The following is a 24712-nucleotide window of genomic DNA, read 5'->3' as shown; positions in this document are numbered from 1 at the left end:
AGAAGGCTTTTAACATTGATTATTTCAACAGCCAGCCACGAGTTGGGGGGGGGGGGGTTACGTAACTTTGTCAAGGCCCAATTATTCATCTAACTATTTATGTGTGGGGTAGCAAAAGCCTGGGAGCACTGAATGGCTGTAGCAGCAAGACTCTGCAGTTTTCCTAAAACAAGTATGCGTGGATGGTGGACAATGAACAGGGCAGGGGGCACTGATTCAGCTGCGTGATAAATTAGTTCTGAGTCATAACACAGTGCAGGTGCGACAACAACCACACACTATGACCGGATACACGCCAGACATGGGCCACAAATGCAATGATGGAGGGTAGTTGCAGACACCATACAGTGGCCAAGGTTAAGAACACTTTGCCACATTTGACATGGGTTTTATATATAGCATGATGCATGAAAGTTGCTTTACTATTTAACTTTCTGGTACAATAGAAAACATTTAATGTGGAATATAGAGTATATAGACCATATAATCAAATTGTGATTTGTTATATCCCTTTACTCCGTTTTGTTTTTATAACCAATTGATTGTTTGTAAAAAATTGCATATTAACAGTTCGAATCAAATCTAGCAGAAAAGCCACTCTTTGTTGAAACATTAATTATTTTGATTGCGTGACAAGATGTAGTTTTGGTGTATGTGTGTGTGTTGAGGGATGAACCATTCATGGTAAACTAAACAGCCTTGTCCGGTCTGTTCAGCAATGGTCAATGCCATATAGCAATGATAACAGCAACAACATGTCCACACCACAATGCAGCAACTATCTAGTCTCCTTTTACTATATAATGGGGTATTAAAAAGAAACCAAAGAGGAGCCTGTCACTTTATGACCCTATCGCCAGTGGCAGACCATCACTGAAGGAAGGGCTTGTACCGCATACCTACTCAAACTTCAGTTTGGCCTTTGTCCCTCCAAGATAAAGCACCAAATTGTATTGTATTAGGTAATTTATTTTGTCTACTATCATCTTTGAATTTGTGACTAACCAAAGTTGTTGATTTCTAAAGAAATATTCGCTACTCAGCTGCTTCCCACGTCGTTTCACTGCATGCAGTACCAGCATAGCGTTGCTGTTCTCCACCATATGCTCTGCCAGAGCGTGCTCTGTGATGTATAGCCAACACTGTCATTCACATTGTGTTGCAATGATAACATGACTTATATATTGGCACCCTTGCACTTTTCTTAATTAATTTCCTATTTATTCTCAAATAAGTAGAAAAAGATACTGTATATACCTGTATATACACATATTTGGTCACAACACCTTGTTTTTGATTTTCAACATCGCAGAACCAATTATATTTTTTTATACACCACCTGCTGTTTTCAGATCTCACCATAGCTTTTGGATGTGATTCAGATCGGAGTCTTTGCTGGCCACCCAAGAATGGTCAAGCATCTCTTCTTGAACCATTCCTTGGTGCTTTTTGATGTTTGTTGGGGTCGTTGTTTTGCTAGAAGACCCACAACCTTCTATGGAGACCCAGTTTTTGGACACCGGGTTGAATATTGGACTGTAAAACACCTGATAATCTGCTGATTTCATGATGCATTATGTACATTCAAGGCCCCTAGTACCAGAGGCAGCAAAGCAACCCCACAGGATTATCAAACCTCCCCATCTTTGATTGTAAGGTGGGTGTTATTTTCAATTGAATGCTTAATTCGGTTGTCAGTAAACACAGTGCTGATTTATATTGCCAATGTGCTTAATTTTGTTTCACTGGTCCATAGAACATTTCTCCCAGGATTTAGGTTTGTTTAGGTGGGTTTATGAGAAGTTAAATAAGGCTTTCTTGTGCCTCCTTCAGCAGTGGTGTCTTGCTATATTTATTAACGACCAAATGAAGCATTCAAAGAAAACACTCTCCCCACAATCAAACATGGGAGAGGTTTAATAATGCTGTGGGGTTGATTTGGTGCCCCTGGTACCTGGGGCCTTGAATGTGTGCAATACATCATGAAATCAGCAGTCAAGTTTTGAAGGCAGTGATCTCGGTTTTAATTTGAATCATATTTTATAACTTTGTATTTGTACTCAACTTTGTTCTGGAGTTATAGGCAGTCACAGAGAGCCGGATAAACAATGTGATTAAATGTTTAGTGGAGATATTCTATGGATAAAGTGACGCAGGAGGGGGGGAAGCATCTAACGATGCACTTAGCTCTTCTATGAGTTTTAGATTATGAGCATTTCCAAGTGTAACGTTAATAATGATGGTTTTGGGCAACAGATCAGAGATTTAACAACGCTCCTCCAAAGCTTCTAATGATAAACTTAGCCTTAAGATGCTTTGGGAAACCAAAATCTGAATTTAAAATAGCCAGACTGTGAAATAGTCAATTAATGGTACCCAAACTATCTTGTTGGATTCTAGCTTGAAATATACTTACCATACTATAAGTTGTTGATTACATATTTAAGGAATGTATATGGTGGGGTCAATAGAGGGTGGATAAGAACTAAGGGTATGGAAAATTACTGAGTGAGGAAAAAGGCAATCACTGGATGCCGTGGATTAGGGAGGAGTGAAGAATTCAGGCCGAGGTCAGATGAAGTGAGAAGGAACTGCCCTATTACACACACACCCCTTAAGTTCCTGCCTAGCAGCAGAGATGTTATGGCTGTTTACATGTGCAAGGAGTTGCCTCTGCCTCGTAGGAGGGTATACATACTTGTGCTGGGGGAAATGCATATTTGTCTTTGCAGCCGTTTGACCCAGTGGGTGAATAAACTTGATTTGAACTTTTACTAGTTGTCCGTGAGTTTTTACTCTGTTTGTTCAGAACCTAACAGTTGGCGTTGTCGGCAGGATTCACCACGATTTACAGTCGAACTACAGTCCAAATCAGTGAAACAGGAGCCGAAACTAAAAACAATGCAGGCACAGTTCCTGCATCTGTTACCATTTATTCTGAAATAATTATAGGATGCAGACCTAGAAAGCCTGCGTTTATTCAGTAGGCCCATTGTGGAATGACGTGTCAGAAATATATGGTTTAGGGTAGGTTCCGTAAGGATAGGTCCTGACGGGGTGTTCCTCTGCGAGATCCATATAAATAAATGGTTTAGGGTAGGTTGCATAAGGATAAGTCCCAAGTGGAGATAGTTATCTAAGAGATCCGTGAGTGACACCACAGTGTAGGGTAGGTTCCGTGTAGGATAGGTCCCTCGTGGGGGTGTTCCCCTGCGAGGTCCGAAGTGGGACAAAAGTCCCAGCCGCGGTGGTCGTAAGGCTGTAGAGTGTTTGTTTACGGATAAATTGTCATGCTTGTATACTAGTATGAAAGGTTGTAGAGAAGTAGTCCATGTAGAAGGACAAAGGAAGGAAGTGCGTTCGCTGGAGAATAGGAGATATCTGAGAATATATCTTGAGATGAAACATTGTCAGTGAGTGGCAATGTGGATGGTGATAAAAGGTTGCCTACAAGTTATGGAGGAGTGCCTCATTCATGGTTAGAAATGCCAAAGGATATTTGAATGTTGTTTGAACATTATTTGAGTTTATTAGCAGTAGCAATAAGAGAGAGTTTGGTTATGCCTTATTGACGTGAGGAACCATGACAGATTATGTGGAAATTGGAAGACAACTGTGAATAATTTTGATAATGTGTGTTGTCAACAACAGCGATATTTGAAGCGGGACACTGGTACAAGACATTAGGTCTCCCTGTATTTTCCAGTAGTAAATTGGCAGACGCTTCAGTATTGGTTTGAATACAAGGTATCAGGTGACCAATTAATAGGCACAAATACCATAACTAGTCTCCGGGGAAGTGGGTATCACTACCTTGGAAAATTATTAATAGAGGGCATGTATTAAAGCTGTGAGTGAGGAAATCTAAACACCCTGGACACGAGAGAAAGGCACATAAATAACCACCATTGAAATGGCATCAGTGGCTTCTGACACTCCCGTAAATGGGGGAAAACAAGAGGAAAACTATAGCAAAGCCATGGAATTGCTAAAAGAGGGGCACGAGCTACCATTTTGGCTCAAATATTGAAAAATTTGAGCAAATGGAATTAAATTGGTCAGCATTTCCCTGCTGACAGAAAATTCCAATTTAATAAATAATTTAGAGATGCTATTGTGATACGGCATAATGACGTAAAATAAATATCAAAAGCTCAATACACCGGCATTTTATGTACTCAGCGTCAAAAGGAATGGGTATGTGAGTACCTTGATATAATTTTTAGGTCTGCTTTGATGGCAGGTTTGAAACCTGTTATCAAAACGGCTAATGCGGGGGTAGGGGACCAACATTTTCACTGGGATGAGATAGTAAAGACAGCTTTGAGAGTGGAATCTAATTCCGCTCACTTCGCAGCAGTGCGTGTGGTTAATACAGCCACAAGGAAAGTCAATGGCCAAGGTAAGACAAAGACACAGGGAGGAAAGGGCAGTGAATTGGTCCCAAGGCGCAAGGCATCAGAGCCCTGTTTTAGGTGTGGGGCTGTTGGTCATTCAGGCACATGTGCATTTCTTGTTTACCTTTTATAGTGATGACGTTATTGTCCGGTTTAAATATTATAGATCATTTAGGCTAAAAAACAACCTGAGGATTGAATATAAACATCGTTTGACATGTTTCTATGAACTTTCCGGATACAATTTGGATTTTTTGTCTGATTGTTTTGACCAAGTTTGAGCCTGTGGATTACTGAAGAAAACACTGGATATAAAGAGACTTCATCGAACAAAAGGAACATTTATTGAGTAAATTAATGTCTTCTGATTGTCACCATATGAAGATCATCAAAGGTAAGGGATTAATTTTATCTCTATTTCTGAGTTTTGTAACGCTTCTGCTTGGCTGGTTACTGTTAGTAATAATTTGTCAACTGGGCTAGGTATGCTTTCGCCGAAAAGCATTTTATAAATATGACACTTTGGTTAGTTTATCAAGAAGTTAATCTTTCAACCTATGTAAAATATGTTTTGTTTTCTGAATTTTTATTATGAGCATTTCTGTAATTGAATTTGGCGCTCTGCAACCGCACTGAATGTTGGCCAGGTGGGACGCTAGCTTTTAAAATAACATAACATAAAATTGATTAGAAATACAGTGTAGACAGTGAGGAGGTGACTCCGGGATGTTGGCCTTCTAGGCAGTGTTACAAAGAAAAAGCCATATCTCAGACTGGCCAAGAAAAATAAAATATTAAGATGGGCAAAATAACACAGACACTGGAAAGAGGAACTGCCTAGAAGGTCAGCATCCCGGCGTCACCTCTTCACTGTTGACGTTGAGACCTGGTGTTTTGATCATTGTTCCAGATGAGGGATTGTTGGAAACTGACTAATTGAGTATGTTTTAGTATATTTATAACTATATACAGTGCATTTGGAAAGTATTCAGACCCCTTACTTTTACACATTTTGTTAAGTTACAGCCTTACTCTAAATTTGATTTGACATGATTTGATAAGGCACACAACTGTCTATATTAAGGTCCCACAGTTAACAGTGCATGTCAGCGCAAAAATAAAGCCATGAGGTTGAAGGAATTGTCTGTAAAGTGCCGAGACAGGATTATGTCGAGGCATAGATCTGGGTAAGGGTATCAGAAAATGTCTGCAGCATTGAAGGTCCCCAAGAACACAGTGGCATCCATCATTCTTTTTTGTTGTATTTTTCACCCCTTTTTTGTGTTATCCAATTGGTGGTAGTTACCGTCTTGTCTCATCGCTGCAACCCCCGTACGGACGCGGGAGAGGCGAAGGTCGAGAGCCATGCGTCCTCCGAAACACAACCTAACCAAGCCGCACTGCTTCTTGACACAATGCCCATCCAACCCGGAAGCCATCCACACCAATGTGTTGGAGGAAACACCGTTACACCTGGCAACCCGTGTCAGAGTGCACTGTGCCCAGCCCGCCACAGGAGTTGCTAGGGACAAGAATATCCCTGCCGGTCATTTCCAGACGACGCTGGGCCAATTGTGCGCCGCACCATGGGCCTCCCGGTCACAGCCAGGTGCGACAGACCCTGGACTCAAACCCAGAGTCTCTAGTGGCACAGCTAGCACTGCAATGCAGTGCCTTAGACCACTGTGCCACTCAGGAGGCCCTCATCCATCATTCTTAAATGGAAGAAGTTTGGAATCACCAAGACTCTTCCTAGAGCTGGCTGCCCAGCCAAACTGCCCAGCCAAACTGAGCAAAAAAAACTGGCAGAGCTCCAGAGTTCTTTTGTGGAGATGCGAGAACCTTGCCATCTCTGCAACACTCCACCAGGCCTTTATGGTAGAGTGGCCAGACAGAAGCCACTCCTCAGTAAAAGGCACATGACAGCCCGCTTGGAGTTTGCCCAAACGCACCTGAAGGACAGACGATGAGAAACAAGATTCTCTGGTCTGATGAAACCGAGATTGAACACTTTGGCCTGGAGGAAAACCTGGCACCATCCCTACGATGAAACATGGTGGAGGCATTAACATGCTGTGGGGACGGTTTTCAGAGGCGGGGACTGGGAGACTAGTCAGGATCGAGAGAAAGATTAACGGAGCAAAGTACAGAGAAATCCTAGATGAAAACCTGCTCCAGAGCGCTCAGGACTTCGGACTGGGATGAAGGTTCACCTTCCAACAGGACAATGACCCTAAGCACACAGCCAAGACAATGCAGGTGTAGGTTCGGGACAAGTCCCTGAATGTCCCTCAGTGGCTCAGCCAGAGCCCGGACTTGAACCTGATCAAACTGTAGAGACCTCAAAATAGCAGAGTCGCTGGCCAGATTTAAATTCAATAAAACAGGTTGGGCACAGCACAATTTAGGAACCAAAACAAAAGACCTAATTACCCATATGTGTAGGAAAGACCTTCATGGTTACATTGGAAATTACTGTTTTCTTACAAGTACAGTGGGGCAAAAAGTATTAAGTCAGCCACCAATTGTGCAAGTTCTCCAACTTAAAAAGATGAGGCCTGTAATTTTCATCATAAGTACACTTCAACTATGACAGACAAAATGAGGGAAAAAAATCCAGAAAATCACATTGTAGGATTTCTAATGAATTTATTTGCAAATTATGGTGGAAAACAAGTATTTGGTCACCTACAAACAAGCAAGATTTCTGGCTCTCACAGACCAGTAACTTCTTCTTTAAGAGGCTCCTCTGTCCTCCACTCGTTACCTGTATTAAAGGCACCTGTTTGAACTTCAAAGAGTCACACTCCAAACCCCAATTATGGCCAAGACCAAAGAGCTGTCAAAGGACATCAGAAACAAAATTGTAGACCTGCACCAGGCTGGGAAGACTGAATCTGCAATAGGTAAGCAGCTTGGTTTGAAGAAATCAACTGTGGGAGCAATTATTAGGAAATGGAAGACATACAAGACCACTGATAATCTCCCTCAATCTGGCGCTCCATGCAATTTCTCACCCCGTGGGGTCAAAATGATCACAAGAATGGTGAGCAAAAATCCCAGAACCACACGGGGGGACCTAGTGAATGACCTGCAGAGAGCTGGGACCAAAGTAACAAAGCCTACCATCAGTAACACACTACGCCGACAGGGACTCAAATCCCGCAGTGCCAGATGTGTTCCCCTGCTTAAGCCAGTACATGTCCAGGCCCGTCTGAAGTTTGCTAGAGAGCATTTGGATGATCCAGAAGAAGATTGGGAGAATGTCATATGGTCAGATGAAACCAAAATATAACTTTTTGGTAAAAACTCAACTCGTTGTGTTTGGAGGACAAAGAATGCTGAGTTGCATCCAAAGAACACCATACCTTCTGTGAAGCATGGGGGTGGAAACATCATGCTTTGGGGCTGTTTTTCTGCAAAGGGACCAGGACGACTGATCTGTGTAAAGGACAGAATGAATGGGGCCATGCATCGTGAGATTTTGAGTGAAAACCTCCTTCCATCAGCAAGGGCATTGAAGATGAAACTCGGCTGGGTCTTTCAGCATGGCAATGATCCCAAACACACCGCTCGGGCAACGAAGGAGTGGCTTCGTAAGAAGCATTTCAAGGTCCTGCAGTGGCTTAGCCAGTCTCCAGATCTCAACCCCATAGAAAATCTTTGGAGGGAGTTGAAAGTCTGTGTTGCCCAGAAACAGCCCCAAAACATCACTGCTCTGGAGGAGATCTGCATGGAGGAATGGGCCAAAATACCAGCAACAGTGTGTGAAAACCTTGTGAAGACTTACAGAAAACGTTTGACCTCTGTCATTGCCAACAATGGGTATATAACAAAGTATTGAGATAAACTTTTGTTATTGACCAAATACTTATTTTCCACCATAATTTGCAAATAAATTCATAAAAAATCATACAATGTGATTTTCTGGATTTTTTTCTCTCGTTTTGTCTGTCATAGTTGAGTGGTTTAAAGTTATGCTGTTATGCTATGCTGAAAATTACATGGGAGAACTCGCACAATTGGTGGCTGACTAAAAACTTTTTTTTTAAATTCTAAAAGTCCCTGGTTCACTGCACCCAATCAATCTTTCTCCCAAGTAGTGCAACGGTCTAAGGCACTGCATCTCAGTGCAATAGGTGTCACTACAGTCCCTGGTTCACATCCAGGTTGTATCATATCCAGCTGTGATTGGGAGTCCCATAGAATGACACACAATTGGCCCAGCGTAGTTATCTGGATTGTTCTTAAATGACTTCCCCATTTAAATAAAGGTTAAATTTAAAATAATAAATACAAATTGGATACATAAGAATCTGCTTTTCAAATGCAATATTCACCTGAATTTTGATATGATTTTCTTGCCATTTGTGAACAATACATGTAACTATAACTCAATCAAACTGCTCAAAACAGAACCAAAGTTATGTAGTGCCTAGATAACTGATATATTTTGATAAATGCTGAACACTAAAATTCTATATTACATCATCAATCTATCAATTGACATCAATTTATATTGTAAGGTCAAAACAATCTTGTATTTTTCTGTTAACCTTTATTTAGCCGATATTTGAAATAATATATGGATGTGGCTGTAAATACTACATCATCCTCATTCTCCATCAGCCAGTGTGCTTTAAGATGAAGGACCATAGGAAAGAGTCACTCTATGTACTACCTTTCGGTTACTGGCCCAACCTCTTAACCGCTAGGCTACCACTGATCTAAACTTTTTTGTGCATAATGTTTCCTATGAAACCTATGACCGAAAACAGCTTCTGGACATAAGAACAGTCATCACTAACCTCGATTTAGATTAAGATTTATACATCAACGGGTCGGCGGCGCAGGATACAGCTCACCCAGGACCAGACTTTAATCCTCGACACTCAGAAGAGAACGAGACGGCGATATAGAGGCTGCCGTCGGGGCACCCTGATGAAATTGTGACGGCAAGTAAATAAACCGCCTCCACCCTCTGTTCTATTGACGAATGTATTGGAGAACAAACCGGCCAAGCTCCATTCAAGACAATCCTGTCAATAGGTACTGAAGAACTGTATTATCCTATGTTTATATGAAACTTGAACAAGGACATGGATAATATAAGCAGATTTTTTATGCATCAGCAGGACAGAACAGCAGCATCAGGTAAGCTCAAGGGGTGGTGTGTGTCACTTTGTTAACTTCTTATGACTGAGATCCCGCTAACGGGATCGATATGACAACAGCCAGTGAAAGTGCAGGGGGACAAATTCCAACATCAGAAATCTCATGATTAAAATTCCTCAAACATACAAGTATTTCACACAATTTTAAAGATACACTTCATGTTAATCCCACCACAGTGTCCGATTTCAAATAGGCTTTACGGCGAAAGCACCACAAACGATTATGTTAGGTGAGTGCCTATTCGCAGAAAAACACAGCCATTTTTCTAGCCAAAGAGAGGAGTCTCAAAAAGCACCAATAGAGATAAATTAATCACTAACCTTTGATGATCTTCATCAGATGACACTCATAGGACTTCATGTTACACAATACATGTATGTTTTGTTCAATAAAGTTCATATTTATATAAAAAAAAGTCTCGATATACGTGCGTTATGTTCAGTAGTTTCAAAAACATCCAGTGATTTTGTAGAGCCACATCAATTTACAGAAATACTCATCATAAATGTTGATGAAAATACAAGTGTTATACATGGAACTTTAGATAAACTTCTCCTTAATGCAACCGCTGTGTCCGATTTAAAAAAATCTTTACCAAAAAAGCAAACCATGCATTAATCTGAGTACAGCGCCGCTCAGAGACCAAAACAAGCCAAACAGATATCCGCCATGTTGTGTAGTCAACAGAAGTCAGAAATAGCATTATAAATATTCACTTACCTTTGATGATGTTCATCAGAATGCACTCCCAGGAATCCCAGTTCCACAATAAATGTTTGATTTGTTCAATAAAGTTCATTTATGTCCAAATACCTCCTTTTGTTAGCGCGTTTGGTGAACAAATCCAAACTCACAAATCCACAAAGTTATATTACAGGTCGTAGAAACATGTCAAACGAAGTATAGAATCAATCTTTAGAATGTTTTTAACATAAATCTTCAATAATTTTCCAATCTGAGAATTCATTTGCCTGTAGAAATGCAATGGAACAGAGCTCGCTCTCACGAGAGCACGTGAAACTGAGCTCGTGGCTCTCTGCCAGACCTCTGACTCGCCCCCACCTCACAGTACAAGCATCAAACAAGGTTCTAAAGACTGTTGGCATCTAGTGGAAGCCTTAGGAAGTGCAATATGACCAATATCCCACTGTGTATTCGCTAGGCCAAGAGATGAAAAACTACAAACCTCAGATTTCCCATTTCCTGGCTGGACATCATTCAAACTGTTTTAGAAACTTCAGTGTTTACTATCCAAATATACCAATAATATGCATATCTTAATTTCTGGGACTGAGTAGCAGGCAGTTTACTCTGGGCACCTTATTCGTCCAAGCTACTCAATACTGCCCCCAGCCATAAGAAGTTTAACTTGACTGATGTCTTGAGATCTTGCTTCAATATATCCACATAATTTTGCTTCCTCCTGATGCCATCTATTTTGTGAAGTGCACCAGTCCCTTTTGCAGCAAAGCACCCCCACAACATGATGCTGCCACCCCGTGCCTCACGGGTTGGGATGGTGTTTTTCGTCTCAGAAACGTATCTTTTTCCTACAAACATAACAATGGTCATTATGGCCAATCTGTTATATTTTTGTTTCATCAGACCAGAGGACAATTTTTTCTGAGGTCCTGGCTGATTTCTTCATAATTTCCCATGATTGTCTAGCAAAGAGGCACTGAGTTTGAAGATAGGCCTGTAAATACATCCACAGGTACACCTCCAATTGACTCAAATGGTGTCAATTAGCCTATCAGAAGCTTCTAAAGCCATGACATAATTTTCTGGAATTTTCCAAGCTTTTAAAAGGCACAGTCAACTTAGTGTATGTAAACTTCTGACTCACTGGAATTGTGATACGGTGAATTATAAGTGAAATAATCTGTCTGTAAACAATTGTTAGAAAAATTACTTGTGTCATGCACAAAATAGCAAAACTAATGGTTTGTAAACAAAACATTTGTGGAGTGGTTGGAAAACAAGTTTTAATGACTCCAAACTAAGTATGTATGTAAACTTCCAACTTCAACTCTACATAACCCAACCAGAAGCCATTGATTACAAGCAACATCTGCACTGATCTTATTAACACTATCATTAAGTTTGCCAACAAGACGTCGGTGGTAGATCGACCTGATCACCGACAATGATGAGACAGCCTATAGGGAGGAGGTCAGAGACCTGGCAGTGTGGTGCCAGGACAACAATCTTTCCTTCAACATCAGCAAGACAAAGGAGCTGAATGTGGACTACAGGAAACAGAGGGGCAAGCTCCCACCATCTATACCAGGCGGTGTCAGAGGACGACCCTAAATATTGTCAAAGACTCCAGCCACTCAAGTGAAGACTGTTGTCTCTGCTACCGCACAGCAAGTGGTATTGATGCACCAAGTCTGGAACCAACAGGACCCTGAACAGATTCTACCCCCAAAACATATGTCTGCTACATAGTCCTATTTGGTTAACTATTTAATTAACTATCTGCATGGACCCTTTTTGCAGTAACTTTTTTGACTCGTCACATACGCTGCTGGTACTGTTTACTATCTGTGACTTTATTCCTAGTTATATGTACAGTCGTGGCCAAAAGTCTTGAGACTGACACAAATGTACATTTTCCCAAAGTCTGCTGCCTCAGTTTGTTTGATGGCAATTTACATATACTCCAGAATGCTATGAAGAGTGATCAGATGAATTGTAATTACTTGCAAAATCCCTATTTGCCATGCAAATTAACTGAATCCCCAAAAATGCATTTCCACTGCATTATACAGCCCTGCCACAAAAGGACCAGCTGATATCATGTCAGTTATTCTCTCGTTAACACAGTGTTGACGAGGACAAGGCTGGAGATCACTCTGTCATGCTGATTGAGTTCAAATAACAGACTGGAAGCTTCAAAAGGAGGGTGGTTCTTGGAATCATTGTTTTTCCTCTGTCAACCATGGTTACCTGAAAGGAAACACGTGCCGTCATCATTGCTTTGCACAAAAAAGGGCTTCACAGGCAAGAATATTGCTGCCAGTAAGAATGCACCTAAATCAACCATTTATCGGATCTTCAAGATCTTCAAGGAGAGCAGTTCAATTGTTGTGAAGAAGGTTCAGGGCGCCCAAGAAAGTCCAGCAAGCACCAGGACCATCACCTAAAGTTGATTCAGCTGCGGGATCAGGGCACCACCAGTACAGAGCTTGCTCAGGAATGGCAGCAGGCAGGTGTGAGTGCATCTGCACGCACAGTGAGGCGAAGACTTTTGGAGGATGGCCTGGTGTCAAGAAGGGAGGCAAAGAAGCCACTTCTCTCCAGGAAAAACAGACAGACTGATATTCTGCAAAAGGTACAGGGATTGGACTGCTGAGAACTGGGGTAAAGTAATTTTCTTTGATGAATCCCCTTTCCGATTGTTTGGGGCATCCGGAAAAAGACAAGGTGAGCGCTACCATCAGTCCTGTGTCATGCCAACAGTCAAGTATCCTGAGATCATTCATGTGTGGGGTTGCTTCTCAGCCAAGGGAGTGGGCTCACTCACAATTTTGCCTAAGAACACAGCCATGAATAAAGAACGGTACCAACACATCCTCCGAGAGTAACTTCTCCCAACCACCCATGAACAGTTTGGTGACAAACAATGCCATTTCCAGCATGATGGAGCACCTTGCCATAAGGAAAAAGTGATAACTAAGTGGCTGGGGGAACAAAACATTGATATTTTGGGTCCATGGCAGGAAACTCCCCAGACCTTAATCCCATTGAAAACTTGTGGTCAATTAATATATCCCATTTAGCAGACGCTTTTGTCCAAAGCGACTTACAAGTCGGCTGGGGCCACTACTTTTTTACATATGGGTGGCCCTAGCGGGAATCGAACCCACGACGCTTGGCGTTGCAAGTGCCATGCTCTACCGACTGAGCCACATGTGGAATAGTTTCACACGGATTTACAATAATTGCATTGGCCAAAACAGTACTGTAAAACGGTACAATATGTCAGTTATATTGCAGACATTTTTATACATACATTTTTGTATGTGACCCCAGTGGGAATAGAACCCACAACTCTATTGTTGCTAGTGCCATGCTCTTACTAACAGAGCCTCACAGGACAGCTACAATGTGTAAGTACAATACTGTAAAATACATGATTACAATACAGGTGGAAGGTGTATGATCGCCACCCCAATGAGCGTGCCACCCTCCTCCAGGCCATGGATGAGGAATGCAATGGCATCAATCCAGACCTACAGTATATCAGGCTTGGATTCGCCATGCCAAAAGGTTTTTCCCCAGGTGAATGAACAATGAGGACATTTACTGCAATGTCAATGAGAACCCATGGCCAAATGCAGGCTTGATATACAAACTAGTGCCTACTAAATGTTATGTTTCCTTAATTCATTCAATTTGTTCATTTGATTACAGTACACTCATTTTGTGATTATATCTGAACAATACATTTATTTTTTGCATCAATGATTGGGAAAGATGTTTTCAATGATTACACCATTGATAATACATGGGATAGAAATTATGGAAATATGATTTTCAGTGATAGTATATTGCCTAATGTGAAAAAAACAATGTTCTGTAAATTACAGTACTGTAGCATATAACATTCAAAGGGCAATTTTGAAACATGTATCTTACTTAAAAAATATATTGGATTACTTGGTTGTTAAAATGACTAAATTCAGAAGATATTGCTTTGGTGATTGAATCAATGTTCTCATGGTATTTCACAGTAATCTTATATTTTGGATCAATGGTTGTGTGGTGAAAGATGTCTCCAAACAAAAAGAATGCACAAGAATAGGTTTGGAAGACAATACTTGATGCGTTACAAGTGTTACCAGTTTGGAGGTTTTTGTACTAAGAGTTTTGAAAAATCACCACATACTTGTGAAAATAGCACTAAAGCGATTGATAAAAAATGTAAATGGTAGTTAAAATGACTAAGTGGTGAGCCTATCATTATCGGATGTATTGGTGGATAAACTAAATGTTCTCATGGTATTTCACAGAAAACATCAATTTTGCATAAATAACTCAGGGGTGAAAGATGTGTTCAACTCCAACTCCAATGCACAATCAAAGGTTATGAACGTAAGTGTTATCAGTTTAGAGTTTTGTATTTAGAGTTTGGAAAAAGTAATCAACATAGTGACTGAATAGGGTGTTGGGCCACTACGAGCCAGAACAGCTACAATGCAACTTGGCATAGATTGTACAAGTGACTGGAACTCTATTAGAGGGATGCGACACCATTCTTCTATGAGAAATGTCATAATTTGGTGTTCTGTTAATGGTGGTGAAAAAGCTGTCTCAGGTGCCCCTCCAGAATCTCCCATAAATGTTCAATTCAGTTGAGTTCTGGTGACTGAGATGGCCATGGAATATGGTTTACAACATTTTCATGCTCATCAAACCATTGTGATCACTCATGCCCTGTGGATGGTGGAATTGTCATACTATGGGACATAGCCATGGTAACCAAAATAATGGCCTGACAAGCATTTCGATACATGACCCAAAGCATAATGGAATGTTAATTACTTAATTAACTCAGGTACCACACTGTTATTTATTCAAGTGTTTCCATTATTTTGACAGTTACTTGTAGATTCTAGTGTTAAGGAATCAAAGTGGAAAGCAACTCTGCAAACACACCACAGATACAGTGGGTAATGGTCGGCCACCAGGGTTGGGTAGGTTACTTTTTAAATGTAATCCGTTAGAGTTACTAGTTACCAGTCCAAAATTGTAATCAGTAACGTTACTTTGGATTACCCAAACTCAGTAAACTAATCTGATGACTTAGTCAATTTTTGTTCACTTTCCCCTTAAGAGGCATTAGAAGAAGACGAAAAGGATCCATGAAACGCATTTGGTGTGTCATCACAGTGAATTCTGACTTGTCGTCAGACTCGCTCAGGTGGAACAAACTTAAACTTGCGCCTTTTTTCAATGCTATGTTTTTTTAATGTGTGTCAAAGAACAAAACATGTAGTTAGAACCTTTCGGTGTTTGGCCCCAATGTATCTCCCAGCCCCATGCATGCAAGATAGTTAGTATAATATGTATTGTTACAATGGTTAGATAAAACAAACAAGAGGGGAGATGGAAAGGATAATGGAGAAAACAAAAATGGTTATAGAGGTATACATTCACATAAAATAGTAAAAATATGTCTGCATAGAAACTTATGTTTGGACATTCATTGACATACCTGTACAGTGCCATCAGAAAGTATTCCACATTTTGTTGTTTCAGCCTGAATTCAAAATGGATTATATATTTAAAACATTATGACACAATACCCCATAATGACAAAGTAAAAACATGTTTTTGCAAATGTTTGGAAATTTATTGAAAATGAAATACAGAAATATCTCATTCACATAAGTATTCACACCCTTGAGTCAATACTTTGTAGAAGCACATTTGGCAGCGATTACAGCTGTGAGTCTTTCTGGGTAAGTCTCTAAGAGCTTTACACACCTGGATTGTGCAACTCAGGAACATTCACTGTCTTCTCGGTAAGCAACTCCAGTGTATATTTGGCTTTGTGTTTTAGGTTATGAAAGGTGAATGAATGTCCCAGTGCCTGGTGGAATGCAGACTGAGCCAGGTTTTTGTCTTGGATTTTGCCTGTGCTTAGCTCCATTCTGTATTTTTTATCCTGAAAACTCCCTAGTCCTTAATGATTACAAGCACACCCATAACATGATGCTTGAAAATATACAGAGTGGTACGGAGTAATGTGTTGTATTGGATTTGCTCCAAATACAGTGCCTTGCGAAAGTATTCGGACTCCTTGAACTTTGCGACCTTTTGCAGCATTTCAGGCTTCAAACATAAAGATATAAAACTGTATTTTTTGTGAAGAATCAACAACAAGTGGGACACAATCTTGAAGTGGAACGACATTTATTGGATATTTCAAACTTTTTTAACAAATCAAAAACTGAAAAATTGGGCGTGCAAAATTATTCAGTTAAGTTAATACTTTGTAGCGCCACCTTTGTAGCGCCACCTTTTGCTGCGATTACAGCTGTAAGACGCTTGGGGTATGTCTATCAGTTTTGCACATCGAGAGACTGACATTTTTCCCATTCCTCCTTGCAAAACAGCTCGAGCTCAGTGAGGTTGGATGGAGAGCATTTGTGAACAGCAGTTTTCAGTTCTTTCCACAGATTCTCGATTGGATTCAGGTCTGGACTTTGACTTGGCCATTCTAACACCTGGATATGTTTATTTTTGAACCATTTACATTGTAGATTTTGCTTTATGTTTTGGATCATTGTCTTGTTGGAAGACAAATCTCCGTCCCAGTCTCAGGTCTTTTGCAGACTCCATCAGGTTTTCTTCCAGAATGGTCCTGTATTTGGCTCCATCCATCTTCCCATCAATTTTAACCATCTTCCCTGTCCCTGCTGAAGAAAAGCAGGCCCAAACCATGATGCTGCCACCACCATGTTTGACAGTGGGTATGGTGTGTTCAGGGTGATGAGCTGTGTTGCTTTTACGCCAAACATAACGTTTTGCATTGCTGCCAAAAAGTTCAATTTTGATTTCATCTGATCAGAGCACTTTCTTCCACATGTTTGGTGTGTCTCCCAGGTGGCTTGTGGCAAACTTTAAACAACACTTTGTATGGATATCTTTAAGAAATGGCTTTCTTCTTGCCACTCTTCCATAAAGGCCAGATTTGTGCAATATACGACTGATTGTTGTCCTATGGACAGAGTCTCCCACCTCAGCTGGTAATCTCTGCAGTTCATCCAGAGTGATCATGGTCCTCTTGGCTGTATCTCTGATCAGTCTTCTCCTTGTATGAGCTGAATGTTTAGAGGGACGGCCAGGTCTTGGTAGATTTGCAGTGGTCTGATACTCCTTCCATTTCAATATTATCGCTTGCACAGTGCTCCTTGGGATGTTTAAAGCTTGGGAAATATTTTGTATCCAAATCCGGCTTTAAACTTCTTCACAACAGTATCTCGGACCTGCCTGGTGTGTTCCTTGTTCTTCATGATGCTCTCTGCGCTTTTAACGGACCTCTGAGACTATCACAGTGCAGGTGCATTTATACGGAGAATTGATTACACACAGGTGGATTGTATTTATCATTAGTCATTTAGGTCAACATTGGATCATTCAGAGATCCTCGCTGAACTTCGGGAGAGAGTTTGCTGCACTGAAAGTAAAGGGGCTGAATAATTTTGCACGTCCAATTTTTCAGTTTTTGATTTGTTAAAAAAAGTTTGAAATATCCAATAAATGTCGTTCCACTTCATGATTGTGTCCCACTTGTTATTGATTATTCACGAAAAAATACAGTTTTATATCTTTATGTTTGAAGCCTGAAATGTGGCAAAAGGTCGCAAAGTTCAAGGGGGCCGAATACTTTCGCAAGGCACTGTATAACACTTTGTATTCAGGACAAAAAGTGAATGGCTTTGCCACATTTTTTGCAGTATTACTTTAGTGCATGGTTACAACAGGATGCATGTTTTGGAATATTTTTATTCTGTACAGGCTTCCTTATTTTCTTCTGCCAATTAGGTTAGTATTGTGGACTAACTACAATGTTGTTGATCCATCCTCAGTTTTCTATCACAGCCATTAAACTCACCATTGGCCTCATGGTGAGATCCCTGAGTGGTTTCCTTCCTCTCCGGCAACTGAGTTAGGAAGGACGCCTGTATCTTTGTAGTGACTGGGTGTATTGATATATCCAAAGTGTAATTCATAAATTCACCATGCTCAAAGGGATATGCAATGTATGTTTAAAAATATTCAGTGGGGAGAACAAGTATTTGATAACCTGCAAAATTGGCAGTGTTTCCTTCTTACAAAGCATGTAGAGGTCTGTCATTTTTATCATAGGTACACTTCCACTGTGAGAGACGGAATGTAAAACAAAAATCCAGAAAATCACATTGTATGATTTTTAAGTAATTCATTTGCATTTTATTGCATGACATAAGTATTTGATATATCAGAAAAGCAGAACTTAATATTTGGTACATGACCTTCTCCCATTCCTCCTCTGCATCATCCAGATGGTCATTGGCAAACTTCAGACGGGCCTGGGATGTGTTGGCTTGAGCAGGGGGACCTTGCGTGCTCTGCAGGATTTTAATCAATGACGGCGTAATGTGTTACTAATGGTTTTCTTTGAGACTGTGGTCCCAGCTCTCATCAGGTTAGACCAGGTCCTGCTGTGTAGTTCTGGGCTGATCCCTCACCTTCCTCATGATCAATGATGCCCCACGAGGTGAGAGCTTGCATGGAGCCCCAGACCGAGGGTGATTGACCGTCATCTTGAACTTCTTCCATTTTCTAATAATTGCGCCAACAGCTGTTGCCTTCTCACCAAGCTGCTTGCTTGTTGTCCTGTAGCCCATCCCAGCCTTGTGCAGGTCTGCAATTTATCACTGATGTCCTTACACAGCTCCCTGGTCTTGGCCATTGTGGAGAGGTTGGAGTCTGTTTGATTGAGTGTGTGGACAGGTGTCTTTTATACAGGTAACGAGTTCAAACAGGTGCAGTTAATGCAGGTAATGAGTGGAGAACAGGAGGGTTTCTTAAAGAAAAACTAACAGGTCTGTGAGAGCCGGAATTCTTACTGGTTGGTAGGTGATCAAATACTTATGTCATGCAATAAAATGCAAATTAATTACTTGAAAATCATGCAATGCGATTTTCTGGATTTTTGTTTTAGATTCCGTCTCTCACAGTTGAAGTGTAGCTATGATAAAAACTACAGACCTCTACATGCTTTGTAAGTAGGAAAACCTGCAAAATCGGCATTGTATCAAATACTTGTTCTCCCCACTGTATATGCATTACAAGTCAAAAGTTTGGACACACCTACTCATTCTAGAGTTTTTCTTTATTTTTACTATTTTCTACATTGTAGAACAATAGTGAAGACATCACAACTATGAAATAACACATGTGGAATCATGTAGTAACCAAAAGTGTGTTAAAAACAAATGAAAATATATTTTATATTTGAGATGCTTCAAAGTAGCTACCATTTGCCTTGATGACAGCTTTGCACACTCTTGGAAATTAATGAGTATGTGTATCTAAACTTTAGACTAGTACTGTATACAGTGGGGCATAAAAGGTATTTAGTCGGCCACCAATTGGGCAAGTTCTCCCACTTAAAAAGATGAGAGAGGCCTGTAATTTTCATAACAGGTACACTTCAACTATGACAGACAAAATGAGATTTCTTTTCTCCAGAAAATCACATTGTAGGATTTTTAATGAATTTATTTGCAAATTATGGTGGAAAATAAGTATTTGTTTGATAACAAAAGTATCTCAATACTTTGTTATATACCCTTTGTTGGCAATGACAGAGGTCAAACATTTTCTGTAAGTCTTCACAAGGTTTTCACACACTGTTGCTGGTATTTTGGCCCATTCCACCATGCAGATCTCCTCTAGAGCAGTGATGTTTTGGGGCTGTTGCTGGGCAACACGGACTTTCATCTCCCTCCAAAGATTTATGGGGTTCGAGATCTGGAGACTGGCTAGGCCAGTCCAGGACCTTGAAATGCTTCTTGCAAAGCCACTCCTTTGTTGCCCGGGCGTTGTGTTTGGGATCATTGTCATTCTGAAAGACGTAGCCACGTTTCATCTTCAATGCCCTTGCTGATGGAAGGAGGTTTTCACTCAAAATCTCATGATGCATGGCCCCATTCATTCTTTCCTTTACACGGATCAGTCGTCCTGGTCCCTTTGCAGAAAAACAGCCCCAAAGCATGATGTTTCCACCCCCATGCTTCACAGTAGGTATGGGGTTCTTCGGATGCAACTCAGCATATTTTGTCCTCCAAACATGACGAGTTGAGTTTTTACCAAAAAGTTCTATTTTGGTTTCATCTGACCATATGACATTCTCCCAATCTTCTTCTGGATCATCCAAATGCTCTCTAGCAAACTTCAGACGGGCCTGGACATGTACTGGCTTAAGCAGGGGAACACGTCTGGCACTGCGGGATTTGAGTCCCTGTCGGCGTAGTGTGTTACTGATGGTAGGCTTTGTTACTTTGGTCCCAGCTCTCTGCAGGTCATTCACTAGGTCCCCCCGTGTGGTTCTGGGATTTTTGCTCACCGTTCTTGTGATAATTTTGACCGCACGGGGTGAGATCTTGCGTGGAGCTCCAGATCCAGGGAGATTATCAGTGGTCTTGTATGTCTTCCATTTCCTAATAATTGCTCCCACAGTTGATTTCTTCAAACCAAGCTGCTTACCTATTGCAGATTCAGTCTTCCCAGCCTGGTGCAGGTCTACAATTTTGTTTCTGGTGTTCTTTGACAGCTCTTTGGTCTTGGCCATAGTGGGGTTTGGAGTGTGACTGTTTGAGGTTGTGGACAGGTGTCTTATCTACTGATAACAAGTGCAAACAGCTGCCATTAATACAGATAACGAGTGGAGGACAGAGGAGCCTCTTAAAGAAGTTACAGATCTGTGAGAGCCAGAAATCTTGCTTGTTTGTAGGTGACCAAATACTTATTTTCCACCATAATTTGCAAATAAATTCATTAAAAATCCTACAATGTGATTTTCTGGATTTTTTTCTCATTTTGTCTGTCATAGTTGAAGTGTACCTATGATGAAAATTACAGGCCTCTCTAATCTTTTTAAGTTGGAGAACATGCACAATTGGTGGCTGACTAAATATTTATTTGCCTCACTGTATACGTATCTACCAATAGGTGCCCTTCTTTGCGAGGCATTGGAAAACCTCCCTGGTCTTTGTGGTTGAATCTATGTTTGAAATTCACTGCTCGACTGAGGGACCTTACAGATAATTGGTAAAAATTTCGACTTTGACAAATGTTATGCATTTTAATTCAAGCTGTAACACAACAAAATGTGGAATAAGTCAAGGGGTGTTTATGCTTTCTGAAAGCAATGTAACTGCAATCAGGGAGCGGTACAAACTAAGAGGAAAGTTTGGCAAAAAGTCGCTTCCAAGCTGTGGAGATGATAATGAACAGCATTTTGGCAAAGATAATTAGAAAAGTAACTCACCAGAATCAGCAAATTCTGAGGAGACAGAGGAAGAAAAAGAGATACAAAGAGATAGAAAGGGAGAGGGAAAAGATCAACTTGATTATGTACAAGTAGATAAAACATGATAAAACATTGGACCTTAAAGCTGAGATCTGCATAAGGTGAAACAGTGCCACTGGTCGCCCCAGATGCATCTTTTATAGTTTTTGTTTTGTTTATGAAACGGAAAAGAGCATCCAGCATCGTGGTAAAAAAAAGTCCTACATACTAGGCTGTTCTAATTAATTTTATCATGGTTTCATGATACACCTGGTTTTATGGTGCTTGAGTCCACACAACATATCGCCCTGTCACTTACAGTAGACCCTGATGAACAACATGGGGGGGGGGATTAAGCCACCGACATGCTTTTTTGTCCCACTAGATCCACGATGAGAAGGTTCTAGCTAGTGTATCCCTCTGCCCTTCAACTCTTGTTGGATGTAGATGTCCAGTTTATCATGTCCCAGGCTCCCATGACTGTTAAGATTATTTATTTACAAGTTATGTACGTGTGCCTAATGAACTCAATCTAATATAATCATTTAAAACATAATTAATGAACGATCTAATATATATATAGTGCCTTCAGAAAGTATTCATACCCCTTGACTTATTCCACATTTGTGACCTGTTTCAGGAAACTAGGCGTAGGTCTAGTTTTTTTTGTACCAAAATGCGTTTTTTGGCAGAAATGCCTTCCGCATGACTGATATGCCCAAAGTAAACTGCCTGTTACGCAAGTCCAGACGCCAGGATATGCATATAATTGGTACCATTGGCTAGAAAACCCTTTGAAGTTTGTAGAAATCTTAAAATAATGTATGGGACTATAACACAATTGATATTGTAAGAGAAAATCCAAAGAAAAACCAACCAGAATGTTTTTGTTTTTTTAGATTCCATGCACTTACAAAGGAAAGCTATGGGTCCTATGCAATTCCAGCTTCCAGATTGCAATTCCTATGGCTTCCACTAGATGTCAGCAGTCTTTGTTCAAAGGTAAAAAAAAAAAAAAAGATGACGCGCACTTCCTAATTTTACTTTTCTATTGAACATACTTCTTTCCGTATAACATATTATAGTTTAATTACATTTTAAGGTACCTGAGTATTAAATAGAAATGCAGTTTAACTTGTTTTAACAAAGATTGGATTCCTTTGTCTGCATGTTGAACTCAAATTGATGGTGCCAACTAAACTGACTTTTTGGGATATAAAGAAGGATTTTATCCAACAAAACGACCATGCATGTTGTAGCTGGGACCCTTTGGATTGCAAATCAGAGGAAGATTTTCAAAAAGTAAGGGATTATTTAATCGCTATTTGTGATTTTATGAAGCCTGTGCTGGTTGAAAAATATTTTGTGGGGCGCAGTCCTCAAACAATCGCATGGCATGCTTTCGCTGTAAAGCATATTGTAAATCGAACAATGCAGTTAGATTAACAAGAATTTACGCTTCTAACCGATATAAGAGACTTGTATGTACCTAGATGTTTAATATCCATAATTGTATGATTATTTATTTGAATTGCATGCCCTCCAATTTCACCGGAAATTGTCGACAGGTGTCCCGCTGACCTCTTGATGCTATGGGGGCGCTATTTCATTTTTGGATGAAAAACGTTCCCGTTTTAAACAAGATATTTTGTCACAAAAAGATGCTCGACTATGCATATAATTGATAGCTTTCGAAAGAAAACACTCTGACGTGTCCAGAACTACCAAGATATTTTCTGTGCGTGCCCTAGAACGTGAGCTTCAGGCAAAACCAAGATGAGACGGCATCCAGGAAATGAGCAGGATTTTTGAGGCTCTGTTTTCCATTGTCTCCTTATATGGCTGTGAATGCGAGAGGAGTAAGTCTGCCCTTTCTGTCGTTTCCCCAAGGTGTCTGCAGCATTGTGACGTATTTGTAGGCATATCATTGAAAGATTGACCATAAGAGACCACATTTACCAGGTGTCCGCCCGGTGTCCTGCGCCGAAATTGGTGCGCAAAAGTCAGCTGCAAGTATTTTTCCATGGAATTTAGAGAAGAATGCAAGCTTCCACGAACGATATATCAATGAAGAGATATGTGAAAAAACACCTTGAGGATTGATTCCAAACAATGTTTGCCATGTTTCGGGCGATATTATGGAGTTAATTCGGAAAAAGTTTGACGTTGTAGGTGACTGAATTTTCGGTTCGTTTTCAAAGGTAGCCAAAAATGCGATGTACAAAACGGAACGATTTCTCCTACACACAGACGCTTTCAGGAAAAACTGCGCATTTGGTATGTAACTGAGAGTCTCCTCATTGAAAACATCCGAAGCTCTTCAAAGGTAAATTATTTTATTTATTTGGTTATCTGGTTTTTGTGAAAATGTTGCGTGCTAAATGCTACTCAAAATGCTAAGCTAGCTAGCTTAGCATACTCTTACACAAATTAGTCAATTTCAAAAGCATATTTTGAAAATCTGAGATGACAGTGTTGTTAAGAAAAGGCTAGCTTGAGAGCAGACGCATTATTTTCATTTTATTTGCGATTTTCAGAAATCGTTAACGTTTTGCAGTTATGCTAATGAGCCTGAGGCTTTAGTCACGATCCCGGATCCGGGATGGGGAGTTTCAAGAGGGTGTGAACGATGCTAAATGATTGTAGACAAAGAAGGACTCTCCAATAGTAGTACCAAAACATTCAAAGGCCATTTTCTCAAAAGTGAGTTTTGAAAGGTGATCAACTTTCAAAGCAAAATTACTTTCCCATTGTTCTTCAACTGTAGTGTTATGATATACCATTTTGTAGCTCTGAGTCTCTACTTTTATCCAATGTACAAAACACAATTTCAAATTTTGCTACATCAGACCGATTTGAGCCGGTCGTCACATTTGTTGTGTTACAGCCTGAATTCAAAATAGATTAAAAAAAATGTGTACCCATCTACACACAATACCCCATAATGAGAAAGTGAAAACATATGGTTAGAAATTCTAGCAAACGTATTGAAGATGAAATAGAGAAATATGTAATTTACATAAGAATGACGCCCCTGAGTCAATACTTTGTAGAAGCACCTTTCTGG

The 24712-nt window shown here is 40.3% G+C and overlaps 1 protein-coding gene across 4 annotated transcripts in view; it reads right to left on the bottom strand.

Annotated features, from left to right (window-relative positions):
• The window catches only part of LOC135516076 (sodium/potassium/calcium exchanger 2-like), a 181240-nt gene that overhangs the window by 42278 nt on the left and 114250 nt on the right, over positions 1-24712 (bottom strand). For 2 of the 4 annotated variants that reach the window (XM_064940083.1, XM_064940086.1), the window contains one exon: positions 21625-21639. The exons of the other annotated variants lie outside the window; for them this stretch is intronic. In XM_064940083.1, coding sequence (XP_064796155.1) covers positions 21625-21639 — 15 coding nt within the window. The remainder of the gene's footprint in view (positions 1-21624; positions 21640-24712) is intronic. 4 annotated transcript variants of the gene reach the window in all.

This window comes from Oncorhynchus masou, chromosome 27, assembly GCF_036934945.1.
Source record: "Oncorhynchus masou masou isolate Uvic2021 chromosome 27, UVic_Omas_1.1, whole genome shotgun sequence".
Lineage (NCBI taxonomy): Eukaryota > Metazoa > Chordata > Actinopteri > Salmoniformes > Salmonidae > Oncorhynchus > Oncorhynchus masou.
Note: the sequence above shows the minus strand (reverse complement) of the source record. Positions and strands in the feature narration are given on the sequence as shown.